The 21,821-nt window shown below is 49.7% G+C and overlaps 1 protein-coding gene across 3 annotated transcripts in view; it reads right to left on the reverse strand.

The window, feature by feature from the left end:
* The window catches only part of CLEC16A (C-type lectin domain containing 16A), a 209,816-nt gene that overhangs the window by 121,989 nt on the left and 66,006 nt on the right, over positions 1-21,821 (reverse strand). For all 3 annotated transcript variants that reach the window (XM_082670276.1, XM_082670277.1, XM_082670275.1), the window contains exons 11-13: positions 18,811-18,940; positions 14,843-14,943; positions 1,786-1,908 (exon numbers count right to left, since the gene is read on the reverse strand). In XM_082670276.1, the coding sequence (XP_082526402.1) occupies positions 1,786-1,908; positions 14,843-14,943; positions 18,811-18,940 (354 nt within the window). The remainder of the gene's footprint in view (positions 1-1,785; positions 1,909-14,842; positions 14,944-18,810; positions 18,941-21,821) is intronic.

Below are 21,821 nucleotides of genomic sequence, written 5' to 3' on the forward strand. Positions count from 1 at the left end.
TCATCGAAGCTTCCAGATTGTCCCTCTGAGCTGCCCCAACCTCTTCTCTTCAGAAATACACCGTCCTCAGGGGGCCTGCCGATCCTCCCCACCGTGGACGCTCCTCCCCAGCACCCAGGCCATGCTCCACCTTCCCCATCACCGAGGCCCGTCCAGTTACACAGCTCCTGCCAACCGGTCTGGGGCCACCATCCTCAGGAACGTGCTCCGCCTCCCCCAACTAGACCTCCCGTGGAAACTGACTCCACCGAGCGCCCCTTGGTCCTGAGCCACCCACATCTTTCTTGCCACCCAGGACACCTTCCTCCTGGCCCTCCCCCTCTCACGTGGGGCCTGGCCCAGGCTCTGGAGCTGGCTCCCCCTCTATATCACCTTCAGAGATCGGTAGTGGCCCAGAGCTCAGTCCTAGACACGCCTCTCTCCTCTCCTGTGACTTTAAAAACCATCTGTGAGGGCTTCCCTGGTGGCGCAGTGGTTGAGAGTCTGCCTGCCGATGCAAGGGACACGAGTTCGTACCCCGGTCCGGGAAGATCCCACATGCCAAGGAGCGACTAGGCCCGTGAGCCATGGCCACTGAGCCTGTGCATCCGGAGCCTGTGCTCCTCAACGTGAGAGGCCATAACAGTGAGAGGCCCGCATACCGCAAAAACAAACAAACAAAAAAAACATCTGTGAGCCCCACAGTGTTAGTTCTGGCCCTGACCCCACACTGAGGTCTAGATTCCACAGACCCCCAGCCGTGGCTCCTGGAGTACAGGATCCATGTCTGTCCCCTACTTCCTATACCCTCGTCCCTCGCATACAGAGGCTGGCATGCAGGAGGCACTCAATAAACATTTGTTGAGTTTACTGATACCCTTTAGGCCCTGGACCCGGTTCTCCAAGCCCCTGCACTCACTCCGCAGCAGTCACACTGTGCTTCTGGCCACCTCCCCCCTTGACTCTGAGGTCCTCATCTGCAGTCCCAACCCTGGACGCCTGCCCTTCTCCTGAGCCTGACTGGGGCCACCCCCTGGACTGCTCCTGATCACTCAGCCCAGCGGTTCTCTCTCCACCAGGCTGCATCTCCGTCCGGCCCTTCCCCGCGCACTCACTCACGCCCCGATGGCCTCTCTCCCTGCCTTGCAATTAGGGTTTCTCAGCCTCGGCATCATTGACATTTGGGGCCAGATAATCCTTTGCTGTGGGGGCCTGTCCTGTGCACTGTAGGATGTTTAGCAGCATCGTGGCCTCTGCTTACCAGATGCCAGTAGCAACCCCTCCCCAAGTTGTGACCACCAAAAATGTCCCAGGCAAAGCTGCCCCCAGCTGAGACCCACTGTGCTAGTTCATTCCACTTGCTCTTTCTAGCCCCTAATGCGGCTGTAGGTCGGTGCTGGCCAAGACCTCAGAACTAGGCTGACACGTGCCAGACACTGGGTACATCTCGTACTCATACTCTCAGCCTAGTTCATGCTCAAATGTGGCCTTGGGCCACCCCAAGAGGAGGGCTGCAGACACAGGCAAAACTGACCAAAGCAGGGTTGAGTATGGAAGGAGAAGAAAGAGAGGGTCTGGCACAAACACCATGGGGGAAGGAAAGAGGAGGAGACCTCGAGACGAAGACACAGCTGGATGGGAGGGGTCCGGGTGGCCCAGGACACGGGGGTATGTGGCAGGGGAATGGCTGAGGTCTGCCTGGATTCCCAGCAGGGCCAGATCTAGAAGCCAGGGCTCCTGGTGCCAGTGTGGGGCCTGGTCCCCGTAACTCTACCAACCCTGGGAACCGCCTGCACGCCCGGGCACCTGGCTGGGCTGCGTTGTTCATGATCCTGATGAGTCTTTCAGCCAGTAGGTGGTTGTAGGTCGTCTTCTCGGCCGCAGTGGGCACCGGCAGCTGGATCCGCTCGAGTTTCTCAGGATCCATGCCTGAAACGGAGGGAAGGGGCCGGCTGTAGGCGCAGCTGCCATACCGAGTGCCCCCCGTGTCCTGAATGGCCCCTTCGAGCAGGTCTTCCTCAACCTCGGCCGTCCACGGTCCGTCTTTGTGATTCCTGCCATGACCGGTGCTGCCTGTACTATGACTCACCTCAGAGTTTTCTGTAACTGGAACTTAAGTAAATATATTAAAACATATATTTTCTTTTCTTTTCTTTTCTTTTTGGCCATGCCGCTCAGCTTGAGGGACCTTAGTTCCCGACCAGAGATTGAACCCAGGCCCTCGGCAGTGAAAGCGCCGAGTCCTAACCACTGGACCGCCAGGGAATTCCCTAAAACATACATTTTCTAATACTACTTGCAAATGGGAAATCAGCATGGCTGCAACACCAACAGCAACAAGGTTTTTACGTTTCAGCCAAAGACTGTTGACTGGCTACTCACTGTGGCCCGAGGCCTGCTCTGAATTAGAAAGGGCGATCGGCAGGTGCGTGAAAGGTGCTGAGGTTACACTAGCCCAACTGTGACATGCTCCTGGGCACAGTCAGAGGAGCGGGAAGGGGGTGGGAAAAGGAGAAACTCTGGCACTGTGGGGTTTGCTGCCGTTTCGGGGCTGGTCTGCGCACCCCCCGAGGGCACCCCTGTGTGAGACCCGTCCCACAATGGGGGAAACAGACCAGACAGAAAGGAACCTACAATCGTGCCCACCAATTGCATCTCCTGCCCTTAACACCAAACTGGAGAGCTGGGCCCCCGCGTGGGAAACACAGAGGCGGCAGCCCCATGCCGGGCTCACAGAAAGGCGCGAGAGCGGATCTATGGGGCTACGTTTAAGGGGCAGAGGAATCACTTTTCCTCCAGGGAAATCTAACAGCATTTCAATGACCAAGATGAGACGGGGGTGGGGGTGGGGTGGGGGAGGGTGAGGGTGGGGTGGGGGGCTTGGGAAAGGAGAGAGGGCACACTCAGAGTCTAAGTGAACCGAGCATCACTTTTCCTAAAGCAGGACCTGGGGGCTAGGGCGACAGGACGACCCCGCTGGGGTCACTTCGCCAGGCCAGGTGTGAGACGGGCAGTGCTCCAAAACCCTCTCCTCTCGCCGAGCACGGCTCTGGAAAACTAGGCTTGCAGAAAAGCTCGCAGAAACAAACATTTCACTTGCTCCACGCCTGGGGAGCTGGAAGGATTGTTTGTGCCTGAAGCACGTCTTTTCCTGTTATTCTGCAAAAGGGGGGTGGTGGCACTTCTGGGAACTCTTGAAATACGGCCCCTTGAGTACTAGATGATGCTTCATTTAGAACCCTGACAAAATACTGCAGGACAGCAGCGAGGAGCTGATTGTCTGGATTCTAAGTAACTCCCACACTCACACGTTGACGTAATAAAGCATAACAATATATCTTGCGCTACTGAATTCCTTCCAACTCCGAACCGGAGGCTAAGTCATGCCAAGGAGATGACACGGGTGGAGGCAGCCCGAGGGCTGGAGGTAAGCAGGTCCCCCTCTCACACCGCACCGATGTGGCTTCATCCAAAAATTTGATTGTGATGAAAATTTGATTTGTGGATTCTGTATCTCGTTTTGATGCTAAATGTCTAACTCTGAAGCATTCTGGTTTATTAAATGGCAAGAAGGACATCAACTGAATCTTTCTACCATTTGCTTTTTTCCAGAAATGTCAACACCGTGTGAATCTCTCTCTACCCTTTCGTTCTTGGCCCTCTGGGAACTGTCATCAGCAGTTTTGGGGAAAACAATGGCTCCCCGGCCTGCCCGGCACATCACCCACTTCCATGACCCCCAACCCGTCACCCCACTTCAAAGAAGACGGAGCCAGCTTTTGGCTCCCCCGGGGACGCAGCGGCAGCCGTGAGGGCCTGGGAGGCAGACTCGGAGCAGCTCTTGAATTTCCATGGCGAGTTCCTTTTTTTGTCTCTTGCCTATTATTGCCCTGACTCCCTTAGAATTTGTCAAAAATGAGGAAATCTGCGGCAAAATCTTCTCTCAACAGGAAGAAAAATCTGCCAAGGTTATCCTGACCTTCCTCGGCTGGTAGCTCCACCCTCCGTGAAGCGGGGGAACCAGGGGGACTGAAAAACCTCAAGACATCACAGGACCAGATTCCAATGCAACCTCTTCCTTTAGTGAGGAAATTAAGGCCCAGAGATGTTAAGTCACGTCCCCAAGGTCACAGACCACGTTAGAGGCACAGTTAGAACTAGGTTGATTCTGGAGATGGACAGGATCCAGCTGGGAAGGGGGTGGCACCCCCTGTGTGGTGAGCTGACCACAGCAACAGTTTGAGAGGGGCCTGCCCTCTGGTCTGACAAAAGCAACCGCCCGCCCCGCAAGGCCTCCTCGTGCCCTTGGGCTCGTTCTCTCCCAGGGTTCTTGCTGCACTGTGGCCGGGATGGAAGGGGAAAGAGCCAGGTGCCAGGTGCTGGAAGAATTTTGTTTTGATACTTACCTCTTGGACTCTCAGCCTCCTTACATGTTCAATGGGAATAATTACAGAAACTGCCCGTCCCAGGGTTGCTGTCAGGACGCAGTAAGAAGCAGCACTCGGTCACGTTCAATAGTTACCTGTCGTTACCTTGCACTGATGGGAATTTTTACTTTGAACGTGGCTTAATGTAGTTCTATATCAGCTGTGTTATAAGAGGAAAGAAAGAATGAAAGAACAAAAGGACAGAAAGGAAAACAAGCTAACCAAAGCTAACGTCAAGCTATTCTAGAAGGCCCAAAGAAGGCATGCTGAACTGTCTGTGGGGAGTGCAGGGGACGAGCAGCTAGGTTGGATTCTGAAGGATGAGCTGCTCAGGGACGACCAGGACTTGCCAGGCCAAGGGGCAGGGCAGGGAGTATGGGAGAGCTCAGGGAGAGTGGGATCGGGGCTTTGGGTGGAAGTGATGAGGCAGAAGCTAGGGGAGGGACAGACATGGCTTGGATGCCAGGACCCCTGGAGGGCAGCTAGCAGGTGACATGATCTGGTTGTCATGGCCAACTCTAGAGCAGCCTCCATCCCCCTGGCCACTCAAGGTGATCTCCCTGCTTCCAGCACTTTCCCAAAACAGACTCCATGTTGCAATGCATCCTATGTGCAGTAGATTTTACCACCAAGCCAAGGGGAGGCAGAGAGCAGGGTCCATTCCACACAACACATGGCAAAACTTCGTAAAGAACCCCTCTGGGCATCTCCGCTCTTTCCCCAAAGTTCCTGCTCGGCCAGGTGCCTCATTCCCTCCCCATCTCTCTCTTTTTCCCACCACTGTCTCTAAGACATTCTTCTGGGTCCAAACAAAACAGTGGCTCACAGCTGTGAATGAACAAGGTCAGTGTGACAATATGACAATGATATGCATGTGAAAGGGAAACGGCACATGTGCAGGTGGACGGATGGACAGGCAGACAGACAGACACAGACACACACACACACACACACACACACACACACACAGGTTTCCAGTCACTGAGATGCAGGTTTTGTTGCAAACCCGATCGAGTTCCTTCGCCAGCCATTTCCCTCTGACTAAAATAAACACTGTAGATAATATACTGTCCTATTTGCTTCAACCCCCTAAGTGCCAAGTGACAAATTCCAGAGAAACCCAGATGCACTTCACATGGCCCGGGAAGCTGCGTTCGCACGTCCAGATTCCAGCAGACCACACGCTTCCTCGTTCCCTCCCCACCGGGGTCAGATCCCGCTCTGCCCCAGTGAGTCAGAACGGGTCTCCCTTGTCATCACTCCCACCCTACAAGCAGCGGGCTGCGGCCTGGTGGGGGCCAAACTCCCAACTAACTAATTCAAAGAATCCCAAATAGAAGGGAAGGGTGTGGCTCCGTGATGTCAGTAACCAGCTCCTAAGCTTCCCCTCTGGGTTCTAGATTCTTCCTCCTTAGTGGAAACCCCCATTCAGGACAAGGGTAGAACAGACCCAGACCAAAGCTACATAAAAAGAAGTAGACAGACAAACCTGCATAAAGAGACCACAATAGTGCCAGGTAAAAATAATAGTCAAAAATTTTTTTCTTGGACTTCCCTGGTGGTGCAGGTTAAGAATCCTCCTGCCAATGCAGGGGACATGGGTTTGAACCCTGGTCCGGGAAGATCCCACATGCCGCGGAGCAACTAAGCCCGTGTGCCACAACTACTGAGTCTGTGCTCTAGGGCCTGCGAGCCACAACTACTGAGCCCGTGTGCCACAAGAACTGAAGCCCGCGTGCCTAGAGCCCATGCTCCACAACCAGAAGCCCGCACACTGCAACGAAGAGTGGACCCTGCTCACCGCAACTAGAGAAAGCCTGCACGCAGCAATGAAGATCCAACGCAGCCAAAAATAAATTAATTAATTAAAAAAATTTTTTTTTTCTTTCTTTAGGTCTCCTTTGCTGGAGTCACACAAGCATTGCCAGCTTTGGAAGACTATAGACCAACTATTTCGAAAGCTAACCAGATGTTGGGCCAATTTCCAATGTACTTCCAGTTCTGATTATGTGTCAGTCGAGATCCAAAATGGTATTTTCCCAGCTCTCCGCATAGCAAAAGCCTCCCTTTATTATCCTGTTACCTTTCAACCTTTCCCATACCTCTCATCCATGTTCCAGTAACTTCTCAGCAAAACAAAAAAAGCAAAAAGCCCAAGATTCCTCTTGTGTAAACAATGATAAATGGAGGGGGCAGGGAGCAGAAGGGTTAGTGGGTGGAGCAGGGGAACCTTTAGGAAGACAAAGCTACAAAACTCACCCCCCTTCCCCTTCCCCTGGGCCAGGGCCCTGCAGACTTGACAAAGGAGAGAGGGCTGCATCTGCTATTACAGATAGGAACCAGTCTTCATCACGGGGCCCGACTGAATCACAGCGAGAGCCTTCCTCCAACCGGTCAACCCTTTCCACTGTGATATTCATTTCGGTGCAGCATCTAATCTATTATGATTTACTGGAAGGCCTGAGCTAACATTTGGTTTTTATTAACATTGCTTTTATGTTAAAATTGTCTTATGATGGAAAATCTATCGGAAAGAGACCATTTCATTAGGGGCCCTGCTTAGAGGGCACGGATCTGGAAAAGAGAGGCTGAAGGTTAAGTGCAGCTAACTGCCTGCTGCCTAACCAAAACAGCAACCACCCACCCACCCACCGCCGCCGCCACCACCACCACCAAATGGCCCCCCCAAATGCAGACCTGTGCTTGCAGGCCAGACTAGAGCATAAACCAAGCGGCAGCTCCCCCTGCTAGGCAGTTTCCCATGGGGGTACCCCAGGCACCTGGGTCTCAGGGTGCTGAACTTGAAGTCTCCAGCTTCCTCTCCAAACCTGCTTCATAGCCCACACTTGCTGGTTCTGGAAATGGCACCACCAGTCACACAGTGGCAGGAGGCAGGGCCCTGGGCATCACACAGACTCCTCTCGTGGTGCCCACTCCCACCCAAATCAAGCAGAAGTCTCTGCCCCCGGCCCCACTCCTGCCCTTGTCTCCCTGTCTTCATAAATGGCCACACACAGCTGCCCCAGTGTCCCTTTCACTCACCCCCCACATCCAGTCCATCAGCTCGTCCTGGCTGTAGCTCCAAAATGTATCGTAAAACTTTCCAGTTTTTCTCCATCTCCGTGGCCAATACGCCATAATTCAGTCTACATTACCCCTGTCTGGACTACTGCAACAGCTTCCTCACAAGCCTCCCAGTTTTCTGCCTTGCAACTCACTCCCCCACCCCCATTAACTTACTTTCCATCCAGCAGCCAGAGTAATCTTCCAAAAATTTCCATCTGACCATGTCACTCTTCTACTTAAAAATTCTTTAGGTGTTTCCCACTGCACCTGGGATAAAATCTAAATTCCTTTTTGTGGCCTTCAAGGCCCTTCACGATCTGGTCCCTGCCCACCTGGTCAGCCTCACCTTGACCGGCTTTCTGCTCCTCAAAACTGTAAGGTCTTTTGCACCTCAGGGCCTTTGCACAGGCTGTTCCCTTTGCCTGGAGCACTCCTGCCTCAGATCTTTGCAGAGCCGATTCTTTCCCATTCTTCAGGCCTCAGCTCTGATGTCTGTTCCTCAGAGAAGCCTTCCCTGACCACCCAAGCTAGTGACCCCTGCACCACCACCCCTGGCTTCCTCCACAATCACAGATCACACCCGTCACGCTGTCTTCTCCTCCACCACTGTCGCCTTGCTCCCTCCGCAGCAGCCACACTCACCACCAGAAGAATCTCTGTTTGGTTCACCGCTGTGTTCTCAATATTAACCACAGTGCCTGGCATCTAAGAAGGGCTTCAGAAATATTTGTCAGAAGGGTGAATGAATAAATAAATGAAAAGCATTAGCAGGAAGTGGAAGAAGGAATTAAATTCCCTCGAATACACAGTCCCACTCTTAGGAAGAGAGGTGGGCTCCCCAACAGGACCTCGGCAGGGTCGTCTCTCTGGCCACATCATGGACGAAGGAGCGTGGCGTGCCAGCCACCACTTCTCCACTCCCCAGCACACGGCGGGGCTCCTGGAAGGAAGCCTGCTCAGAAAGCCAGCCCCCCGTAAGACGAAGTGTTCACCCACGTGCCCCCTGACCCTCTGGAGCTGGGCATCCCCACCGCCCCCAACAGCACCCTCCCTGCGGAGGCCCTGAGCACCGAGCACCGGCTGCCAGGAAGAGAGCAGCGCTGGGGAGCTGCCACTCAGCTGAGAGGCAATCAGTCAGCAAGTGCTGACCGGGTGTCGGGCACCGAGCTGAGTACTGCAGGAGGCCGTTGAGAGCAACACGGTCTCTGCCTTCAGAGGCCCAGCGGTCCAGAGTGGGAGAGAAAACATGCAGAGCAAAAGTATAAAAAAGTGCCATGGGAACTTCATGAAAATTAAAAGCGTCTGCTTTTCCAAAGGTATTATTAAGAAAATGAAAAGGCCAGCCACAGACTGGGAGGAAATCTTTGCAAAACACATCTGATAAAGGACTTGTATATAGAATATAAAGAACTCTCAAAACTCAACAATAAGAAAATGGACAATCCATTAAAACACGGGCAAAGGAAATGAGAAGATGGCAGACTAAGTACTGAAAAAGCTGTTCAACGTCATTAGTCGTTAGGGAAACGCAAATTAAAATCACAATACGACACCACTATGTACCCATTAAAATGACTAAAATAAAAAAGGTGGTCGTGCCACCCACTGGTGAGGGTGTCAGAACACCAGAACCCTCGTGCACTGGAGGTGGGATGTAAGAGCACGCGTTCGCTTTGGAAGATAGTTTGACAGTTTCTTAAGAACAAACACACACACACCTATCACATGATTCAGTCATCCCATTCCTCAGCATTTGTCCAAGAAAAATGGAAATACATGCCCATACAAAGACTTATATACAAGTGTTCACGGCAGCTTTGTTTGTAATGGTCAAAAGCTGGAAACAACCCAAACGTCCGTTCACAGGTGAACGGGTAAACAAATTGTGGTACATTTACACATGGAATACTACTCAAACATAAGAAGAAAGGAACCACAGATACACACAGCAACATGGACGAATCTCAAAATAATTATGCAGATTGAAAGAAGCCATACAAAAGAAGAGTATTTATCGCATGATTTTATTTACATAAAAGTCTAGAAAGTGCAAACCAAGCTATAGTGGCAGGGAGCAGTTCAGAGTTGCCTAGGGAGAGGGGTGGGAGATGAGAGGGACGGAGGGGTGACAAAGGGCAGGAGAAAACTTTTGGAGTGATGGATACGTACACTGACTTGACTGTGGTGATAGTTTCATGGGTGTATAAATGTGTCAAAACTTATCAAATTGTACACTTTAAATATGTGCAGCTCACTGTTTATCAATTATACCTTGATAAAACTTTCTTTTTTAAATGCTACAGCTTCCAGCCAAGAAAGGCAAACCATCTAAAACAATGGTTATGAGACACTGGACAAGACAACAGGCATCACAGGAGGGTGATCCTGAGAGAGAAGAAACTAAGGCCGTGTGCCCAGTGATTGCTCCAGGTCACCGTCTGGAAAGTTTCCAGGACTCACCACAGACTGAGAAAACCCAAACAAAGCTCACGGTCTCTCTGAGGTGAGAAGGCAGAGTCTGCAGTTCAGAGAGGCCAAGTGGCTGGAATTGATATAAGACAGTAGCAGAGACGGGGGAACTGCACAGATCGGCAAGAGGGGTCCTTCTTAGGCTCCCGCTGTGTCCTGCCCTGTGCATGCAGGTGAGGAAAGGGAAAGGCCTGCTGGGAGGAGGCAGGTGGAACAACCCCAGGAGCTCACACGGGGCTGAGAAGAGCTCACATTCCCAGCGGCCAGCGTGGAAGGACTACCTAATCATGGCTCATCCAGTAGAGCCCTTGGAAGGGGACGGCCTCTGTACTGGGGTCAAGTGAGCCAGGGACTAAAGGGTGCTCTGGACTAGCACCAACCAAGCTCAAAAGCAAGCACCTAAGAAGACCCAAACGACTCCTAGTAACTTCACCTTGTCCCAGGACAAAGCCCAAAAATCTTGAAAGGAAGCAAGAATTCAGCATCCAACAACATAAAATTCATAGTAACTGTCAACCAATCAAAAAATATCTGGGGGCTTCCCTGGTGGCGCAGTGGTTGAGAGTCCGCCTGCCAATGCTGAGAACACGGGTTCGTGCCCCGGTCTGGGAAGATCCCACATGCCGCGGAGCGGCTAGGCCCGTGAGCCATGGCCGCTGAGCCTGCGCGTCCGGAGCCTGTGCTCCGCAACGGGAGAGGCCACAACAGTGAGAGGCCTGCGTACCGCCAAAAAAATTAAATAAATAAATCTGGCATGCCAAAAAAAAAAACGGGAAAATATAACAAATATAACCTAAAATCAAACCAGAAGAAAAATCAATAATAGAAATATAGCTAGAAATTACACAGATGATAGAATAGACAAAAAGAAATCAGAAGGGAAATTATAAAATATTTTAAACTGAATAAAAATTAAACCACATATATCAAAATTTACTGCAGGCAGCTAAAGCAGTGCTTAGAGGAAAATGTACAGCATTAAACTCATATTTTATAAAAGAAGAAAAGTTTAAAAATCAATGACTGGTATTGAGAGGCTATGACTGAAAAGGAATAGCATGAGGGAATTTTTTGCTTGATAGAACTACAACGTAACACCCGATTATAGCAGTGTTCACACAAATCCATAAATATGCTAAAATTAATGGAACTACACACAAAATGAGTCAATTTTATTGTATGTTAATTTTCAAAAGTAAAATAAAATAAACTGAGTAGCATTAAAAAAAATCAATGATTTAAGCTTCCATCTTAACAAAAAGAAGAGTAAATTAAAATTGAAGTAAGCAGCTAAAGGTAAGAAATAAAGAACAGAAATCAATGAAATATAAAACAGAGAAAAAAAATCAATGAAACCAAAAGAAAGTTCTTTGAGAGGACCAATAAAATTAATATAAAATTGATAAATTTCTAGCCAAACTGATCAGGAAAAAAAAAATGAAGACCTCAACTATCGATACCATGAATTAGAAAGGGGGCACTACTATAGATCCTACAGACATTAAGAGGCTAATAAAAGGGGAATTCCCTGGTAGTCCAGTGGTTAGGACTCTGTGCTTTCACTGCAGGGGGCACACGTTCGATCCCTGGTAGGGGAACTTAGATCCCACATGTTGCACAGCACGACCGAAAAAAAAGGAAAAATGAAAAAAAAAAGGAGGATAATAAAGGAATATAGTAAAAAAGTTTATGCCAATAAATTCAACAGTTTAGATGAAATGACAAATTCCTTGAAAGACACAAGCTACCAAAACTTGAACAGAAGAAACAGATAAGCTTTAATAGCCCAATATCTACTATAGAAATTGAATACTTTGAAACCTTTTCTCAAAGAAAACTCCAGGCCCAGATGGCTTCACTGGTGAATTCTACCAAATAGTAAAATAAAGGAAGAAATAATACCAGTTCTACCAAAACTCCTCCAAGAAATTCAGGAGGAGGGAATACTTTCCAATTAATTTCATAAGGTAAGCATAACTTGAGAGCAAACAAAACAAGAGAATTACAGGGAGACCACAGACTAATAACACTCAGGAACACAGATGCAAAAATCCTTAACAAAGTTTTAGCAAATCAAATCCGGCAAAGTATAAGATGTGCCTGCCACACTAGGCGGTACTAACCCAGAGTGAGTATCACCTGAAGGGATCAGAGAAAATTCCAGGAGAAGGTGAGTTCTCAGCAGACCCTTGAAGTTGAGCAGAATTTCAATAGGTGGTGATGTTACGGCAGAGAAAACGGCAGGAAAAAACAGATGGATACAAGAAGGTGGCAGATCAGCCAAGAACAGGTAGGCGTGTTGGCTCTGACTGGGGCGGCTGCCAGCCTTCCAAAGAAGCTCCCTTCTCTGGGAGCAGTTCCAGACACAGAGCTGAAACCCCTGGAGCCAGCTCTGTGCTATGTGACCCTGACTCTCACCCACCCCACCCCCAGCCATAACTGACTTCCGGAGTTAGACATATCACCAACCTGGAACAATGAGATCTCTTGCCCAACAGTTTGAAACCTGAACGGAGACAGACTCCCTGCCTGGGATTTGATGGGCCCACAACACAATCTACCTTAAGGGAAGTCCCCAGAGCTGGTCCTGCCCTTCCCTTGGCTTTTCGGCAACTTCTTGGATCCCATGAGCTGCCCCAGGGGCCTTCCTATAAGACTCTCTCTCTTCGTTAAGTTAATGTGAGGTGGTTTCCACGCCTTGCAACCAAAAGAATATTAAAGAGTTCAGTGAGTACCATGACAGCCACTGCAAGTTTATCTCTATGCAAGAGTTCAATCACTGCGTAGTAAAGTTTGACTCCCTGGGCCGGAGCCAAGGGTCTATGACAGGGAAGTTGGTGGAATCAGGTCAAGTTAGAATGGTGGGTGCGATCTAGATACTCAAAATGGCAGGTACAGGAGACTGGAGTTCAAGGGAGAGAAGAAAGCACCAAAGGTTTCTGAACAGGGGAAGGACACGGTCAACACATCTTACAGAGAATCACCCGGCAGTGCTGTGGAGGATGGATTATAAAATGGTCGTGTGTTTGACCCCTCGGGGAGGCTGCGATAATGGCCACCGGGATGGTGCTCAATATCTCTCTTGCTCTCGTGCCTTTGGTTCTCGCCTCTAGCACCTAACTTAGAGCCAGGCACTGAGTTGTGCTCAGTTAAATTCTGCTGATCAGATAGGCTGAAGAGGGAGAAATGACAACACCTGATGACTAAACGCTGGGATCAAAGGAGGGAAAGAGCTAAAGGTCGTGGCAGTTTCAACCTTGGCTGGCAATTTCAACTGAACCAGAAATGGCAGGAAGCGTGATGAGGTCAGGGTATATTTTGGGGGGATGAGTGTGGTGTAGACAGACTGTTTCAAAGTGTTGCTCAATCACCTAGGTAGAAGTCTCCAGCGTGCAAGGGTCAGGAGTTCAGACTGCAGGGCTGGAGTGAGGCGGGCATGGAAGGGGAGGGTCGGGGGAACGGCAGGCAACCCATGGGTGGGACCGACTCCCATCGGTCAGGCTTGGAGTTCTGTTTACTCCCACTAACTGAGGGCTCCCGTGTGCCAGTCACCAAGGCAGGAGCTGGAGGGAGTCGCAGAAGCCATGGGAGTGAACGAGATTGTGGAGGGAGGATTCGGAGCTTGCTAGGCATCTTTTAGAGAAGTCTCGGGCTAGATCTACACCCTTGCACGTGAGCACAATGACTTATGCAGGAGAAGAGCCATCATGGCCGGTCCCGTCTCTAGTGGGAAAAGCCTGGAAATGGACTCAGTGTCATTCAGTAAGGGGATGGCGCACTAAATGATGGCACAGACACAGGATTAAAAAGCACGAGGCAGCTCTATAGGGATGGGAAGTGACGTGTTGATACATGATGATGTGAGAAAAACAAGGCACAAAACAGACAATAAAGAATGAACCTCCATGTTGGGCAGGGAGTGGGGAACCCACATAAATAAAATAATATACACTTGTACTTGGGTTTGCATGGATATCTTTAAAAAGACACACAAGAAACTGTTAACGTGAACTGCCTGTGAAGAAGAGAACTGGAGGACAAACGAGAGAGGAGGCCTCTTTCACTATATTTCCTTTTGCCACTAATCAACTTATCATGATTAATGATTTAAGAGTAAGTACATACTTTATGTTGAGTGCTTTCTAAATGACTCCAGGCATAGGCTGTCTTAGTAAAACCCACCTCCAACTACCTCCCAATAAGCTCATGAAAAACCTACTAAAACAACACTTGATGCAAAGTCTCATCTATGCCAAGCCCAGCACTTGGCAGGGGCCAGAGGAATATTCTTGACTTCTTCTTCAAAGAGATTCTGATGTGGTGCTTTGAGAACTTGCCCGTGTCAAGCCAGGTGGCACACACACCAGCGACTGTTCTCAGAGAGGAAGTAAATGAATGGATTCTAATCAAATCTGTCAGCTCCGCGGGAGTCTGACCACTCGGTCTCAACAAGGGAAGCCAGAGAACCACACCTTTCTTCAGAAAGGAAACCTACGCTTCCACACAATCCACTCAGAGTCTATTTTAGCTCTGAACCCAGAACAGCACATCAACTTTTATAAATAGCAAAACCAAGATTACAATTTGACTGATTTCTGTTCTGATGTTAGGAAAGAGGTAGGAAGCCTAAGTCAGTTGTAAACCAAGGGGTGGAAAGCAAAGCACAGTGCGAACAGTCATGCTGGGTTGGACGGTCAACACTTGAAACTCCCCCTCTGCCTGCCCCAGCCCCGTGCTGCCTGAGTAACCGATTCCCGCGGCTTTAGTCTGTAGAAAAGCACCTGAGAAATTCTAACGAGGTTGAAGAGAAGTCCTGTGGGAGTCTGCCAAAACCAGAAAGGAAATTCTTCAAGGAAAGCAGCTTTCCTTTTCCCTGAAGGCGGACAAGCTGAGCAGCTTACCTTTGTTATGAGACATCGCGTACAAGAGGCAGAGCACGAAGAGCGCGTGGTAATCGTCATCTGGGCTGTCTAGGGCATGGTACACCATATCCAGGAAGGGTCTGGAAAAGAGGGGCACGCATGAGCCTCGTGGCACGCACGAGCCTCACCTGCACACGGGAAGCAGCTGCCTTAGCCCTTTACAGCCCCACCGCCAGCATGCAGCACATCCGCTGTGTGCCCAGTCCAGCACCAGGCCTGGAGGACACAAAGGGGACTGAGAGGCAGGCCCCGCCCGTGCGAAGCTGTCGTCTCCAGGGTAAACCGACTAAGGAACGAACCAACCACTTAATCACTCGGCATCGTTCACCCGCTGTCCCAGACACTGGGGATAAATGATACCAAGTCTCTGGTCTTGTGGCACTTCCATGCCAGGGGGCAGACAGAGAATGGACACGCCACATCATCACTTCAAAGAGTGGCAAGAGAATGAAGAAAACGGGGCAATGTAATAGACTCACGCTAGCAGACAAGGTACCAACAAGTCTGAACAATTTTAGAATGTGGACCCTGGAGCAAGAACTGCCTGGGTTCGACTTCTGATTCTGCCTCTACTTAGCTGCAAACCCTTGGGTACATTACCTAAAGCTTTCCCCCATCTGCAAGGTGGGGATTAAACCCTTCGGGGTTACAGTGAAGATTCAAGTGAAATGAAAACAGAGAGGCATTTAACACAGGCCCAGGCACAGGGTGGAAAGTGCTCATACATGAGAGCTGCTGTTGGATTTCTATTTTGAGTATTCCAAGGGCACTTCTCCACGATCTCACTTTGGCAGGTCCTGGCCCAGTGATTTCTTGGGCTGACCTTCCCGGACTGGAAGGGATCGATAGGAAGTCTCTCGCCTGATGCTTTGTGGGTGAGATCTATAGAGTGGCTGCAAATATCACAAACCGCACACCCTAAATGCTGCCCTTCCAGGTGAAGGGCCTGGCCCGGAAAGACTCTTCAACACGAGGATAATAGAATATGCACAGATCTGGCCTGTAGGCAGGCGGCTCTGATCCCATGACTGTCTGCGGCTGCCCCCGGATGCCAGGTTGAAGCCAAGAGAACACAGCAACTCGATGAGTGACCAAGGGCACACTTTACCCCTGGAAGGACACAAGCTACTGTCAACACTGCTGACTGGGCGGGGAGGTGGGGGGGCGAGATGGTGCAGCAGAGAAACAGGGAGACTATTCACTGCAAAACATTTTATACTTTTTTGAATTTTGATACTCCACAAATGTATCACCGATTCAAAATATTATATTGAAAAATGCAGAAGCAGTGAAACGCACTTGTCATAACATTTCAAACAAACACGTGACACACAGAAATTAAAGGAAGGAACTTTTAAGGAACATTTATGTTCAGGCTCTATTTCTCCGGAGCCCCCGATCTGTCATCACCATTCAAATGCGCGAATAGTTTTGCCATGTGTGGATCTGTTTTTTCCTAAGCCCCTAGCAATAACGCTTCCAAACGTAAGAGCAGGATAAAGTATAAAACACTTTCTTGTAAGCCAGCTGCTTGGAATTTGGACTGTATTTTCCTTTGGGAATAATAAGAATAACCAAATGCCCAGTAGCAGAGGGAGGGCTCAGTGGATATACCATCTTGCATGAGACGAAGTATTATGAAGCCATTAGAATTTTGTTTACTAAGAGTACAATAAAGTGAAAAAGATGCTTGGGGTTTGATATTAGAGAAAACCAAGAATAAAAAGTAATATACATGGCTATTGGGGGTATAAGCTATTGGGGAGAAGAAGGGCAGAATTCCCACTATATTGGCACTGAAAACTGACTGGCAGGAAATCACCAAAATGCTAATAACAGCTGCCTTTGAATTATGGAGAGCTTTTTTCCCTTCTTTATACTTTTCAAGCTTTTTTACATTTTCTGAATGTATATTACTTTTTAAATTTTAAAAGGATTTTTTTTTTTTTTTAAGAAAAGAGAGAATGTTGTGAATGGTTTCTGGTTTCTTACGCCTATATTTAACCATGAATGCAGATACAGCCCACAGTGTATGGCAAATATAAGGACAGTTCCACTTTGTACTATGCTGTTTCTTTGGACAAATAGACCAATGTCAAGATCCAATTCATGTCAAGGACAAACTGTCCCCTCCCTCACCCTCAGTGCCCTCCTCCTGGCTCAGTGCAGGTGAGAGGACAGAAGTCCGTGGCGGTGTCTCTGACAGCCAACAACTCAATACCTTTGCAAAGGTATTGGCAGCTCTCCACCAGGGACAGTCTCTCCCTAGCACCTGGTCTCAGAGCAGAGCGCAGCTCCTGCCCAGAGTCCCTGGGGGTCACAAATCTGCATGTGGCCCAACTTAAGACACAGGATCAGCTTCCATCATGAACCACGTGGTAGAAGATGACAAGGTCACCGAAAGTTAAGAAACAATCTCAATCAACTCTAAGAAAACCCCTCTCTTCATTAAAATTCAGGAAAAAAAGAAGTCTCAACTCCAACACTCCAACGTAACTTTCTGGTCGGTTGACTTTTTGTTTTTGACAATACATGGGTATTTTTCCTCCTTTAGGAAAGCTACAGTATTACCATACTATGCAAAATACGTGCTGTTTCCATTTATTAGATCCTAAGAAACTGAATACATCATGACAGTATTCATGGAAAGGCAGCCGCTAATATTCTATTAAGTAGATGCGCCTACATTAGCCTAAGCATCCCCCACGACATGTCAGTTTTGGTTTTTCAATGATTCATATTCAAATTAAAGCCATGCAAGCACCTAAAGGTTGCTTCCCCCTCCCTTTCTGTGTTTAGAATGATTTTCTTAATTTTCAGAGCTTCAGGTGTCACATTTTGTGGTCACAACACAAAATCAGAAAGGTCCTTGTCAGTACAACTGACGGCCCACATTGTGCTGCAATGACTTTTATTTAACCAAAACTAAAAGTGGCTCCCCTGTGCAACTGATAAAAATTAATCCTGTCTGTTAGACAATTAAAACACGTGCCAAGAAAGAGGTAAACAAGACGCAGAGGAAAAAATTAGCCTGCTTCGAGTCTTTAAGTTGCATTAATAAATAGGATGTATGTGTGTGTGGGTGTGTGTGTGTGTGCGCGCGCGCGCGCGCGTGTGTGTCATCCGCCCCACCGTGAGAGTTCAGGAAGTGAATGCCTTGCAGGCTGACAGAGAAACCATGTTGCTGTGCATTTATTACCACTAATATGGGATTAGGAGGTTATTGCAGGCATCTGCGCAGTAGGGCCATCTGATAAGGATGAAGAAGCCCTCCTAACAGTTTGCTGCAACCTCAGGAGCAGCCCTCCACCCAATTCCTTCTGGAAGGGGTGGTGCTACAGCAAGGCTGCAGGCAATGTGGCATCTGGAAGCTTTCAGAGGATGTAGTTTGGGCAGTCATCACTGAAATGAACAATCAGGCAAGAAGCTGAAGGTGGACAGCAGCGTTAAATCCAGCATTAAATCGTGCCGGCTGAGTCACGAGGTCAGGCCCTACGGACGGTGGTGCACGTGGCGGCAGCAAATGAATGAAATCCAAACGCTTCCCCCAAGGGGATCCTTTCTGGGAACAGCAGAGTATGGCCAGGAGCGGCTGGTACAAGGCCACACTCGTTAGGACGCGGCCCAGCACCGAAGTGCCTGGGGTGGTAGTGCCATGCCTCGGTCATTCATTCCAAGGGGCGAATACCACGGCCTTGAGGGCCAGCTCTGTCCCTGTGGCCTCTCGAGAGGAGCCGTGTCTCTGGTGGAGAAGCATAACGGCTTGGCCGGGAGGCAGAAGAGGCCATCGGCAGGGGCCGGGGGCAGGAAGAGGCCTGGCTTATCCTCTGTGGGCACCTGGCCAAGGCACCCCCTTCCACAACATCCCAGAGACTGAGCAGCGGTGCCCTACCTCCAGCCCCCGATGGCTGGCTCGGGGGCAGCCCTCCCGCAGCCCCGGCGACTACCTGCTCCACTGGACGCTGTCCAGGCCAGTGGCGGCGCTCTTCTCCTCGTCCGTGGTGTTCTGCTCCTGCACCGAGGTGCTGGGCGCCAGCTCCGGGAGCTTGCTGCGCTCCATGATTACCATCTCTATCTCTGGAAGCAAACACAAGACACCAGGATGAGCCCACATGGCCCCAGACCGAGCTTTACAGATACTCTCGTGCTCAAGAAGGAGCCTGGCAGACTGCTCCGCACGCGTCCAGCAAACGCTCGACGGCGGTGGTGGGGCCCCTGCAACACGCACGCTGGGGGGAAATAAGACCGAGGCCTGAACCTCTCTCTCCTTTCATCTTGGTAGCGTTGAGAAATGGGGCCCTGATTTTGACAAGAAAGCACAGATCGCAATGATTTATTTCAATATTTTTTTCTTCAACAGTTATTTATTCTACTTTATTGATACCATGCTTCCTTCCCAGAGGAGTTGAGGAGCGTGGAAGAAATGACACGTGGTTAATAAAACATAACCAAATTCACTGAAAATATTCTGAAACTGTTTACACTGTAGAAAGGCTCTGACATGACTGAAGCGTTTGTTTTCCCTTCCCACTTAACAACTTCCAGAAAGCAGAGAGGGGGAGGGACCCCGTTTTATTTTTCCCAATTAAGTAGGGGCAACTTTTGTAGCACCTGACTTGAGCACGGTGTACACTTTCATTTTGAGAAAAAGGTCTGAACCAACAAAGGAAAACATCCTGAGTTAGAGGTGGACGGTTGTTGTGCCGTGGGGTGTCCTGTTATAGAGTTCCTTGATGCACAGGTGTGGACCTTCAAATACTTAGTTCTTAGGACCCAGGGTTCAGGTAATGCCCCCCATCTTCGGGAGACATGATGAGGGGAAACAGAGGATGAAATGTGAATCTGCATCTCTGTTCAGGAATGATGGGCCGTGGAGCTGGGCTCTGCCACGGCCTTGTCATCGTCTTCCCCTGGACTCGTGCCTCCCACGTGGCTTCTGCTTCTCTTCTCGCCCCCTTAGTTTGTGGTCCACACCGAACCAAGTGATTTTAAGTGGAAATTAGCCCAGGTCCCCTTCTGCCTTCCCATCACACTCAGGATGGAATCCAAATGCCATTCATGGTATGAAGGCCTCGCACGGCCTGGCCCCCGTCCACCTCTGACCTCACCTCGGGGCCCTCCCCGCCCTGCCAGCTGTGCTGAGCTTCCTTCCCACTTGTCTTTGACCGGAGTGAGTTTGTTTCTGCCCCAGTATCTTTACAGAGCTGTCTGCTCTGCCTGGAACGCTCTCACCCCAGTCCTCCCTACCCAGGCACAACTCAATCACATTATTCGGGGCTCAGTTCAAACATCACCATCTCAGAGACGTCTTCTCAGACACCCTCACCACTGGTTTTTCCTTTACCTCTTTTAGTTATCATGAACTAAACTCCATACGTCATTCAGACTTCCTTAGTTTCTCCCTAATATCCTTTTTCTATTCTAGGATCCCATCCTGGATATCACGTTATACCCAGCTGTCGTATCTCCTTAGGCTCCTCTCGGTTGTGACAGTTTCTCAGACCTTCCTTCCTTATAGTTTGAGGAGACTGGTCCTCATTTTGTAGCATGCCCCTCAATCTGGGGCATTCTGACTGACGTTTTTCTGATAATTAGACTGGGGTTATGGGTTTCTGGGAGGAAGACCGCAGAGGGGAAGTGCTCCTCTCATCACATCCTATCAAGGGCACAGGCTATTGACATGACTTATGGCTGTGGATGTTCATCTGAATCATTTGGCCAAGAGAATGTTGGTCAAGTTTCTCCACTGGAAAGTGACTTTTCCTCCTCCTTGCATCCCACACCCTTTGGAAGCAAGTCATTAAGCACAGCCCACACTTAAGGATTAAGGAGTTCTGTTCTGTCTCCCTGAGGGAGGAACAGCTACATAAATTACTGGGAATTCTCCTGTATAGATCTGTCCCCTCCCCCCATCTTGATTTTACTTTATAGCACGTATAGCTACAGGTATCCCCACCTTTTCGAAAAGTTTGCTTTAGGCCACTTCGCTTTTATGAAAGACCTACATTAGTACCTCTTTTTCTAACCAAAAGAAACCTGAAAAGGATTTTCCCTTTTACAAAAATAGGCAAAAAGCAGAAATAGCATTGAGCGTTGGTGTTGCAGCAACCGTTATAGAGGCGTCAGGCACCCCATGCAGCGGGAGCGGCCCCGCCAAGCTCCTTCCCGGGAACCCCACTCAGCACCTCAGCGTCAAGCTGCCGTAGCTCTGAACTGTGTCTGGGAGCACAGGTGCTTTACCTCCATTTATTTTGTGAATCTGTTACCAAGATGTGTCCTAAGGTAATTGCGTCTTGGCTTTACGCCATCTTGTCCTCCAAAAGGTTTCATAGGACCGCTCTACTTTTGGATCCCGGGGGGGAAACCTGCATCTGGATTTTCTATTTTCTATTTACTGGTTTGCTTGTTTCTTGTCTGCCTTCCCCAACTAGGATGTGGGCTTCCTGAGAGTAGCTGCCTTATCTGTCTTGTTCTCCACCAGAACTCCAGTGTCTAGTCCAGGGCCTGGCACACAGCAAGTGCTCACTACACATCTCTGGAGTGGAGCAATGGATGACAGGCCACCGGGGGTGGTTTTGGCGGCAGGCAGGGCTGGCAATGATGCACAGCAGCTGTGGTGTGCAGGGCGCCCCACTCAGCCTGCGATCAGTGTGTGCACAGTGGCTTCACCGGGGGATGTCGCATCCTCGCCACCTTTCTGGGACTCTGTTAGGCGTGACCGTGCTTGCAACTATCCTCTGGCTTGAGGACTGCATCCCCACATGCCCATGTGGGCCCGGACCCGGAGGAGGGGGCTTGCCTGCACCAGGCCCTTCCCTCCCAATGTGGTCTGGAGTCAGACACCACAGATCAGAGTCTCCCACAGGGACGACCCTCTCACACAGGTGGGGGCTGACACATGATTTTTAAGTGGAATGTGCCTGCATAGTTTTGTATTTATTTTAATGTGCATTAGAAG

The sequence above is a fragment of the Grampus griseus genome (genome assembly GCF_964374135.1).
Source record: "Grampus griseus genome assembly, chromosome: 14".
NCBI lineage: Eukaryota > Metazoa > Chordata > Mammalia > Artiodactyla > Delphinidae > Grampus > Grampus griseus.